The following is a 10,827-nucleotide window of genomic DNA, read 5'->3' on the forward strand; positions in this document are numbered from 1 at the left end:
CATTCTGTGCGTGCAAATTTCCGTGCTGTGATGATTAATTCGTCGTGGTAATTCTGGACCTACTGTGATGGTAATTTTGCCTGGGACGTTCACAGTTTCTCTGGAGGGTTGATACTTTCGGTTGAGGATTTTGTCATATTATGTGGATATAAATAAATTCGAGCCTGAGATCATCTACAGTTGGAGATGACCCGCTGCTCTTGCGTCAACATAGTCCACTCAGTGTTTGTATTGAAATTGGATCGTAATCCATGATATATGGAATATATACCACAAAGATGGGAGTGTATTTGGTCTCAGGCTAGTCAGAAATCAAATTGCTTGGAGGATACTTTTGTAATTTACTCCTCAGCCTTTCGGCCGGCGACGCCTGCGCAGCTCCACGCCGCTTGGGTCTCCTCTCCCTCCCCCGTGGTTCCTCTCCCTCCCCAGCGCTGGCGCCCTCTCCCTTGCGCGTAAAATGCGATTTCCCCCCTCTGGCACTCTGATCTGCAGCGGTGCTGCTTCTGCCGGTCGCCTGCACGGGGCTGCTGCTGCCGGTCATCACGTGAGGAGCACGTCTCCTGTAGCCGCGGCTACCTGGCCACACAGCAGCGGCGACAGGATGGTGGCGGCAAAGGGGCGACGAGCTCTAGCGCCCGCTCTAGGACTCCACACCGCCAAGGTGGCGAGCTCCTCCGTCCGCTCTAGGACTCCACCGCCAAGGGGGCACGCCCTTGCATCCGGGAGGTGCTCGAGCTTGTCAAAGGTGCCCCTCCCCCTTCCCCCTCTGGATCTGATTTGCTGGTGAATTGCAAGTCCAAGTCACTGTCTTTGAGCAAGATTACAGATTTCTGATAATTATACTAAATCTTGAAGTGTACTGTCAACTGAATTTATTGGTAGAGTTCATATTTAGACTGAATGTTTACTACTCCTGTCAATAACATATTGAATATTTAGACAATTTAATCTTGAAGTATAAATTGAATGTTTAGACAGAGTTCTTATTCATGTCTAATTGTATTGACAGAGTTCAATGTACTCCCGTCAATAGAATCAAAACTGACTTATTACCTTTCCATATGAACTTTACTAAAAAAATCAATTAAATTCAGTCAAATACCCCTTATACTTCATGCTCAAGATGTTTTTTTTGCAGAAAATGCTGCCATACCCAAGTTTTTTTGCTGAAAATACTCCATGTTCAAGTTGAATGCATCCAAAAAGTTTGTGTTGTCAGTGAGGGACTGGAGAAAATGTGTTCTCAAATTTATTTACCGTAGATCCAGTAGAGCAAATTGTGTTGGCAAATTTGTTCACTGTAGATCCAGTAGAAAAAAATGTTCACTATATCAAACCAGAAAGATCTATCATCCAGGGAGTTGACTTCGACATGACAGTTCTTGCTCAACCTAGGAAGTATTTCTAGCTTTTATTGAAATTTTGCACCTCGGTCTCTCATACAGCTGACTGTTTGAAAAGTTTATAGCAAAATAAAGAAACACCAAGGCGTCTCAGTCTTTGTAAACAGTAGTGTACATTTCATTATAATTTTCAGTTTAGCGGTTAGCACAGCTAGCACCAGGATACATGTCAGCATAAAAGCATGTCAAGCCAACCTCTGTTGAAGAGAAAAGGCATGACAGTGCAGAAGCATGTCTCCTTAAGTTTATGAAGTCAACTTCAGATGATAAATTCTCTCAACAAAAATTAGATGATAAACCACTGTATTGCACATTTTCATACTCAAAATTAATCCAAATCAATTCAAATAATTCTCGAATTCCTCTTCCACACCCTGTATCAGTTCCTGGATGTTTGTAGGCGACCTGCAGTCGGTTAGAGACTGGAGAGAGTTATGGAAGCAGAGGTCCAAACAATTGAAGTCAGGGCTATTTGGGGGCTGTTGTAGCAATCGGATGTCAAGATCAGTTTGTTCCACAACTTCTCAAAAAGCTACATCATTGGGAAGGACACGAGGCTTTGCGTTATCCTGTTGGATGAATATTGTTGCTCCCTCATCATCGTCAGGCCACTTATCCTGAATTGCTGGGATAACCTTATTGATGAGATAAACTCTGCACACGGGCCTGGTTACTTTCACTGATGTCAACACTTTTGTTCCCTTTGCTCTGTTCTGACTTGTCCGCACCGCCTCACTCTCTTCGATGAATGCCCAAATCCCGATCTTCCCATCAAATGTTAGCTCCCCCTCATTGTTATATCGAGGCCTGACCACAACTGTTAGGAACATTACCTTCCCAATGCTGTTAGTGTTTGACACGGTGCGCTTGGGTGAGGCTCTCCTGGAAGTACATAGTAACTATTCTTCACTCTCGTCATGTTAAACCACTTCTCATCGATGTGAATCATATTGGTCATTGGTTTGAACATAGCCCGAGAAGTTGAGATCCAATTGTCATTGAGCATGGACATGCAAAATTTCAATCTCGCAAGCTTGTTCTCTGTCTTGAGATGAGGCTTCACAATGCTTGTGATGCAGTTGAGCTCATTCAACTGGAACCTCTTATGTAGGGTCGATCGGGCCACACCTAGAGACCGTGCCAGAGATCGAATTGTCCTTCTTCTATTCAGTGGGATTGTTGAGGTCCTCGCTAGACCCAACTCCTTTCTCTTTCGACCAGTTCTTCTTGGCTTCTTGCTTGAGACATCTACTTCTTTGCCCTCGGCAATCTGATTTTTGGCGTCTTCCTAGATTCTTTCAACAGATCGTACACTTATGTTCAACAGGGTTGAGACTAGCAGCTTGTCGTCTGGTTGAATAGATCCATCTCTCAGCTCGATTACTAGCAAGGCGAAGTAAACACCATGCCTCTCCTTATCTGACAATTCTCGTCTTTATTGTTTACCTGCTACATCTTCTTCATCTCCTTGAGCTTGTTCATCTTCTTGAAGTATCCAATTCATAACTTCATCCTCTTCCTCTTCATCTTCTTGAGGCATCCAGTTCATAGCTTCATCTTCCTCCTCTTGAGGCATCAAGTTCAAATCCATAGCTCCATTCTCTACCTCTTGAGGTTCTTTCTCTTCAGGGATCCAATTCAAATTAATACCTTCATCCTCTTCCTCTTGAGGCATCATGTTCAAATCCATAGCTCCATTCTCCGCCTCTTGAGGTTCTTCCTCTCCAGGGATCCAATTCAAATTAATATCTTCATCCTCTTCCTCTTGAGGCATCATGTTCAAATCCATACTCCTACTATCAATGACAAAAGATGAGTATACCATAGCAAGAATATATACACACAAAAAAGGACTGCTACAGTTTTTATAACATCACAACAGTGCTTACTCAAGACTTACTCAAATTAATTCAACTGGTTCTACAAATTTGCATTTATTGAGTTATGCATCTACAGAATAGCAGTCATAATTTGCATTTACTTTATCAGCAAATTATCAACAGATCATGGAGTAGTTAGCATATTGATTCAAATCCATAGGTTGTATCTTCAGCTTAATGAAAACTTTAGACTTGCTTGCACAATTGATCATCACAATTCAAAAAATGGATGTGGAGGATTTTAGAAAGTGTCATTTGTAATCAGTGCTATCTTTTGAGTTGCTGTTTATGGTGGGAAAAAGAAAAGAATGTAGCTTAATCCTGCTATACACACTTTGCTCTAACCACTTCTACTCATAACTGTTTGAAACATTATTCACTGTAGCCTCAGTTAACTGAATTTTCTGAAGCCATTTTCCTGCTCACAAGTTGACAGAAAACTGTTTGAAACAAATTTTGACACAAGTTAACTTCTCAAACAGCAGAAAACTGTTTGAAACAGCAGAATGAATGGACCATATATTTCACCTACCTTCTGTCATTCAGTTAAAATTGGGCAGAATGAAATTGTGTTATAATGTTTTTCATCTTATCCATGTGCATTTTCGCAGTGCCCGCCGTTCCGATTAAGTTATCGCGGCCTAGGTGAACCATTATGTTTTGCTGCATTTGGCCCATTGGCGACGTCAGCATTCCACTTCTCAAACAGCTGCAGAAGCATTTCAAGGTACGCTCTAGAGCAACTAGTTGTCTACTGTAGTTCTCAACTATCGTGTGCATAGTCAGCACTTGAGAGTGTTGAGGGATGGGGGCTCTATCTTTAATTTCTCTACAAAACTGTAAGGACTCGTTCATAGCTACACAGTTTCTTTTGCAAATGTTGGAATTTGTCAGCGGGACTGCGCTCCTCCCTATCACCAAAACAGTCATAGCTTCATCCATCCTTGTTGGGTTGACAACTACCCTGATACTCTTCTGCAACCACTTTCATCAGGTATGAAATGAACCCCCTCTGACATAAAAGATCGACGCAGTAATTTTATCACTATGAAATGATCATTAGCTGACGAAATTGAAGCAACAAAATCTTCCTGAATTAACAAAACATGATTAACAAAAGGTGCAGGTTTCCAAAATCTTCCTGACAAAATCTTCCTGACAAAACATGATTAACATGATTAACAAAAATGAACCCCTTCTTTCTGACAAAATCTTCCTGTATGTTTCCAAAATTAACAAAATCTCATTTCCTGATTTAATGTTTCCATTATTAACATGATTGAATGTTTCCAGAATTAACAAAATCTTCCTGATTGAATGTTTCCAAATCAAACATTACCAATTTTGCAGGACTACCTACCTAGCAGCAGCAGCAGAGGCTGTGCGAGTTCGTTTGGTCGAGTCAGAAATACCAGTTGCAGGTGGTCGATGCAGCAGCAGCAGTAAAAGGCGTCGATGGTGAGGAAGGAGCCGGCGAGGAAAGACTACCTCAGCAGCACAGTCGACGAGGAAGGAGCCGGCAGGGAAGGAGAGGCTGCGCGCATGCATCGCTGCAGTGAAGGGAATAGGATCAATGCGTGCGCGCATTGCCTTGTTATGCTTGATAGTGTATACTATTCTATAATACTTAAACATTTTCTTGTTAATGTGCTTTTTTATTTGTTGGTTTTGATGCAGCATGAAAATTAGTTTTGTTGGCAATAATCTATCTTAAGTGGTCTAATAGAGGTGTGCATGCAACACTATTAAAATCCTGTATGCGCTCACAAAGAGTCTTATCTGCTGATCATTTTGCTAATTGGTTGGTTACTACTTATTCATTTCATTTTTTGCATGTCTATAAAATAACATACATGTTGAATGAATTTGTTTATGATCATAAAGGTATTGCGTATGCTAGGGTGTTTGAAAAGGATAGTTTTATTGCATAAAGTAATCGATACATATTACACAAGGGAAGTGCTATTTTTATATTGCATGCTAAGTTTGAGTTTGGTGAATTTTCGGCATATCATCTATGTAGTATATAAATTTTTATGTACAGATATTTTATCTTGTTCAATTAATAGTTGTTTGAGTTGTGGCCGCATTTCAAGCTCGATCGACTTGTACCGTCGGAAAAAAAAGAAATAGAGGATAATATGTGTGCCATGAGAAATTCAAAATCTATTTGATATCGTGGACATTTTCTCATGAACATTTGCCAAATCACAATCATTTTTTGAAATTGTGAAGAGTTTTTTGAAATCATGATACTTTTTAAATTCACCAATATTTTTTGGAGTCATGAAAAAAAATTAGAAACCATATATTTTTAAATTCATGAAGATTTCAATAAAAGTCATCTCTACTACCTAAAAGAAATGGAGTGTTCCGTTTCCCCTCTTACGTTCCCCACTCTCGTCCAACCCTCTCGTACGACCCTCTCCCCTCCAGCGAATTTTTTTCTCCCTCCATCGGTTTTATCCTCGTCTGGCCGGACAAACCGTCATATACGTTCGTCTTACCTCTTGTCCACCACATGGAAACCAAGCAGTCTTTCCTTTAATTCGTGGCGAAAGAGAGTAGCGTAATTATAGGGTTCTCGGATTAAAAGGGAATCGGATCAATGCGTGCGCGCATGCATCGCTGCAGTGAAGGAAAGACATTAATTAACGCTCGCTAATTACTGCATGTATAACGGTATAGGATCTCTCGAATTTTTTTTTATCTCGAAGCAATCCTACCAAATCCAAATCACTAAAATTCCATTCTCCAGGAAAACCGACATCTTCGGCCGCGACGGCGCAGCAGGATGGCGATCGATCAGGAGGAAGACAACAACAACACGTCGCAGGGCCAAGGAGAATACACGGCGGCTGCCGGAGCCCTCTCTACCTACAGATTCACCAATTAATCTCTCCACATGAACCCTCTCTTAATTGATTTAATAGCCCTTCTAAGAATCGCCGTGGAATTACCTGTTTGCTCACATAACACCGCATGTCCCGCCCTGCAGGCGCAACGAGGCGGAGGAGGATCTCCTGGAAGAGCTTGGCAACACCAGAGGCGTTGTGAGGAGACACAAGGTGCCGGTGGTGTGTGCGTTGCTGGTGGTGCTCGGTGAGGACGAGTGCCGAGAGGAGCTGAGCAGGACGCACAAGTGCGCTGCCAATGTCTTCCGCACCTGCACCCCATGGTACACTCCTATTTTTTGCTGTGTTGTCAATCTCCACGACCAGGGACGTAGTAATCCCTCTGCATGTTGTGCCCCTTCCACTGTTTTGATCTAATCTATCCGTGTAGGTCATTGATCTCCCAACGGCTGACGGGCGGGCCGTGCCCAGATCCACTTCTCGTCATTTGGTCAATCACATAATTGTTTTCCTCTACTTGTATTCCACCTTTTGGTTGTAATTCAATTTAGGATCAGCAATATCTACGCAATTAATTTCAAACTTTGCAGGATCATGTCGGCATGTCAGTCACACTCTAATAAGTGTTCATCTTTAATTTCCTACCCTATAGTGGGCAATATAATTTGCTCTATGTGCATGAACATTGTAAATTAATTTGGATTAGTACGTATAGTGGTTAAAGGATGCTAATCCAGGTTCTTGAAACTTGCATTTTGGTCGACCTGTATTACAACTTGTACTGTAATCAGCACAGAATTATATGGCTGCATTACATTTCTTTCCATTGGAACACACGATTTATGTTGATCATGCAATTGTCGTCTTTATTTTTCTGTTTTGTGCAGTTTGATGGAAGAGCTTTGTACAGAACCGGAGATTAGGAGGAATGGACATACAAGAAACAATCCAGAAAGATTCCCTAGGGAAGCAAAAATTGTTTACTGGTCTGTGTAGGTTCATTTAGGAAATTCGATGATTGTTGTAATATGAATTTTACATCCGCTCCAAGAAAAAGTGTTGTTTCTACTTACATCCATTTTGGTGTGATAAATAATGGTTCTGAACATGCTTTCTCTTTCTACCATGGAGACACTTTTCACTTTGTGATACCTTGGATACAGTCTCTTTCCTGGGAAGAAGTGATGTTTTGATATGTTAAATATTATTTTCAGGTGCCCCCAACTATCAAGTTGGTATTGAATGGAGAAATGCCACCTTATTTAAGAAGTAACTATAAAATGTAGCTTATATTTATTTATTTCATCATGACTTTCTCAGTGTAACCTAAACGTCTCATCTTGGAAATTATTGGTGATATATTTGTATCTGTTGCAACATAAAAATCGATTGAATTTTTTGGAACAACTGTAAAAAGTCGAAAAAATTATCAAATACCATATAATGTATTATTGAGCTTTGTGTTTCCACACACTTGGTAGATGGAAGAATGGGTGACATTATGCAACGTGGTTACTGAAGTTGGTGGAAAGAATGTTGTGGTCACTGTTGTGCCTCCAATGAAACTACATTTAAGTGCCTTCAGGAACTAATTAAGTGCTTTCCTGGTGATGCTTAAGTTAACCAATATGGATGTGAGTAATCACTATTAGATTTCGCTACATTGTTTGTGTCATAATTGATTCACTATTTGTTCTAACTTTGATGTTGCATGTATGTGGGTTTGTCTGAAGAGCTGTCAGCAAGGTGTATGCTTCGATGTTGTTTGATGTGCATGAGAAATTAGAAGGCGGTATTTGTTCATAAGATTGGTGTTTATCATTAAAATATTTATGCCCCGTTGCAACGCATGGGCAATGTCCTAGTTGTTTTTAAAATTAGGAGGTGTTTTTTGCAAAACAGCAACTGTACTGCGCCCACGACAATAATTTCGGGATGGAGGGAGTATCAAAATCGGTACCAAAATGTACAATCCAATTTCTCGATTTAGTAGAGGCCCAAAAAGTATATATTTTAGACTTTTGAATTAAAAAGGAGGGTCCTTGCCTATATCCTGGAGTATCATGTAAACCTTTTGGGTTTGAAACGTGGAGAGACGTACTGGGGTCTGAATCCTTCCCTTTCCGCTTCCTTGGATCATCTGGGATTTCTGAATCAGAAAGAATGCTGCACGGCCAAATTGCCGCGCGCTGTCACCAAACCTATCCGAGAGAACACGACGGCACAACGTAAACGCGAACGATATCTTGTACCGCCGATAGACGAGACAGGGCAGTGCACTTTTCATGCCAATTTAAAACCCGGACCCATCTGGTCACCTCATACGATCTCGCTCTGCCGTGTCGCCGGACATGAACGGCATTGCTCCTGCCTCCGCCCCCGCCCCCGCTCCGGCCGCCCCCTCGTGGCACCACGTCGGCAGGACCCTCTCCGGCGCCGGCGCTACGGGCCTGACTGCCGCCGGCACGGTGCTCCTACTCCTCTACCTCGCGGGCCGCTTCGTCTGGGTGTACAACAAGGAGGTGGCCGCCGCGAACGCGCCCGGCGCACGGGTCGACTCGGCCGCCCCGGTCCGCGTCGTCGTGGTCCCGCGGCCCCTCCGCAGCGCCGCGCCGCCGGTGTCGCAGCTCCCGGCGTTCGTGCGCGGCGGGGAGGGCCACCGGGGCGCGCCGGAGGAGTGCGCGGTGTGCCTCTCGGAGTTCGCGGAGCGGGAGGCCGGGCGGCGGCTGCCGGGGTGCGGCCACGGGTTCCACGAGGCGTGCATCGCGGCGTGGCTCCGGCTCAACTCGACGTGTCCCCTCTGCCGCGCCGCCGTGGCGTCGCCCGGGTGAATGCAAACAAGGCGAGGAGGGGCGACGGCCGTGGTCCGCATGGTGCGCAACGTACGTGTGCATGTAGAATTGGAGTAGATGTAGATAGACGTCGTTCGAAGCCAGCTCGGGCGTTTGTCTCCGTTCTGGGGCATATTCGCATATCCGGCCGCAGCGCTTGCAAGGCACATATATTTCTCTTGCGTGACATGTGTATAGTTGATCCATTAGTTGGTACTCCTTTCTTTTTTTTTTGCGGGAAAAACTTTCAATCTATTCATCTTCAATCATGGTAGTACAACGAATACTAGAAATAATAAAAATTACGTTCAGATCCGTAGACCACCTAGCGACGACTACAAGCACTGAAGCGAGCCGAAGGCGCGTCGCTGTCATCGCCCCTCCCTCGCCGGAGCCGGGCAAACCTTGTTGTAGTAGACAGTCGGGAAGTTGTCGTGCTAAGGCCCCGTAGAACCAACGCACCAGAACAGCAACCGCCGCGGATGAAGAGTGTAGATCAAAAGGATCCAACCTGAAAACACACGAACGAAGACGAACGACGAACAGATCCGAGCAAATCCACCAAAGGCAGATCCGCCGGAGACACAACTCCACACGCCCACCAACGATGCAAGACGCATCACCGGAACGGGGGCTAGGCGGGGAGACCTTTATTCCATCTTCAGGGAGCCGCCACCGTCTCGCCTTCCTGAGCAAGACACAAATACTAACAAAGCTCGAAAAAAGATCTAAAAACGGAGGCCTCCCACCGGCAAGGGCCGAGATCCACTCCGCCTCCATGGCCGTAGAGCCACCGGAGACGGGATGGACCGGCACCGGCGCCGGTGGGAGGCACAGCACAGCACAGATATGACATGTACATTTGGTCGTTTTAGAAAAATGCAAGCATATGGTTAGTTTGTGTCTCATTGCACACACCACGATTGCAATGCTATTCTTTTTGGACAAAGGGTATCATTAACATTGAGAGCAATGCGCATGAGTAATTTTACAATCGTTCATCTGTAGATTACCTAGCTTTAAAAGCACTGGACTTAGATCCTCTTGAATGGAGTATCTGGATGCAGACTTGTGAGAGCAAGATCCTCTGTAGACAAAGTTCATGTTGATATGATAAACCTGAACTTGAAAATCGTTGGTGACTTGGAAGAATGTAGCTAGATCGGGCTCGGATAAGATGACCGGGGCTAAGTGCAAGGTGAACTGGCAAATAGTGTGTCATCCTTGTGAATACGGCGGTCTCGGGATGCTCAACACTGAAAAATTTGCACATGCCTTGCGGTTAAGATAGCCATGATATGAGTGGAAGGAGCCAAACAAGCTATGGGTGGGGCTTGGTAACCCATGCACCGCGGATTACCTTAATTTCTTCTATGCCTCCACCATGATCACTGTGGGGAATGGCGCCAAAACGCCATTTTGGGACTCACCTTGGTTGGTTGGGTGCAAACCTAAGGACATTGCCGCGCTAATATTTGATGCCTCGAGGAGAACGAATTGAAAAGTGTGCGAGGCCCTAAAAGGGAATGCTTGGATTCTAAAGATCAAACTTGGCACGGTCATCACTGGTACCCATGTCTGGCAATTCTTAACCCTTTGGATACTCGTGAACGACTTTCATCTTGATGAACAAATCGCGGATGACATCGTTTGGAAGCACTCAAATGATGGACTTTACTCGGCAACTACCGCTTACAAGGCTCAATTCCTTGGGTTGACTCTTTCCTCGATGGATTTCATGGTTTGAAAGGTTTTACGCCACCAAAAGTAAAATTCTTCTCTTGGTTGGCTTTATAAGATCGTATTTGAATCTTTGATAAGTTGGAGAAACGTGGTTGGCTCAATTGCCGCCTAT

General features: G+C 44.0%; 2 protein-coding genes across 3 annotated transcripts; both read left to right on the forward strand.

The window, feature by feature from the left end:
* The first annotated feature begins 208 nt into the window (after nucleotides 1-208).
* On the forward strand, nucleotides 209-5,095 carry LOC123043710 (uncharacterized). 2 transcript variants are annotated; one of them, XM_044466245.1, is made up of 4 exons: nucleotides 209-748; nucleotides 3,898-4,013; nucleotides 4,181-4,280; nucleotides 4,637-5,095. In XM_044466245.1, the coding sequence occupies exons 1-4, from the start codon at nucleotides 461-463 to the stop codon at nucleotides 4,730-4,732; spliced, it is 600 nt and encodes a 199-aa protein (XP_044322180.1). In that variant the 5' UTR covers nucleotides 209-460; the 3' UTR covers nucleotides 4,733-5,095. The 2 variants fall into 2 exon arrangements, with proteins under 2 accessions (XP_044322180.1, XP_044322181.1); XM_044466246.1 differs by lacking the exon at nucleotides 4,181-4,280.
* A 3,380-nt stretch (nucleotides 5,096-8,475) lies between these two features.
* Nucleotides 8,476-9,234, forward strand: LOC123040646 (RING-H2 finger protein ATL64-like). Its single transcript, XM_044463429.1, has one exon. The coding sequence runs from the start codon at nucleotides 8,493-8,495 to the stop codon at nucleotides 8,970-8,972; it is 480 nt and encodes a 159-aa protein (XP_044319364.1). The 5' UTR covers nucleotides 8,476-8,492; the 3' UTR covers nucleotides 8,973-9,234.
* The last annotated feature ends 1,593 nt before the right edge of the window (nucleotides 9,235-10,827 follow it).

Source organism: Triticum aestivum, chromosome 2B (genome assembly GCF_018294505.1).
Source record: "Triticum aestivum cultivar Chinese Spring chromosome 2B, IWGSC CS RefSeq v2.1, whole genome shotgun sequence".
In the NCBI taxonomy this organism is placed as follows: domain Eukaryota; kingdom Viridiplantae; phylum Streptophyta; class Magnoliopsida; order Poales; family Poaceae; genus Triticum; species Triticum aestivum.

Excerpts from the sequence above, each read along its gene's own strand:
- LOC123043710 (XM_044466245.1), top strand. The coding sequence starts at position 461 with ATGCGATTTCCCCCCTCTGGCACTCTGATCTGCAGCGGTGCTGCTTCT. Across the intron at positions 749-3,897 it reads GGTGCTCGAGCTTGTCAAAG|TGCCCGCCGTTCCGATTAAG; the intron begins GTGCCCCTCCCC and ends GCATTTTCGCAG. Across the intron at positions 4,014-4,180 it reads AGCTGCAGAAGCATTTCAAG|CGGGACTGCGCTCCTCCCTA; the intron begins GTACGCTCTAGA and ends GGAATTTGTCAG.
- LOC123040646 (XM_044463429.1), top strand. The coding sequence starts at position 8,493 with ATGAACGGCATTGCTCCTGCCTCCGCCCCCGCCCCCGCTCCGGCCGCC.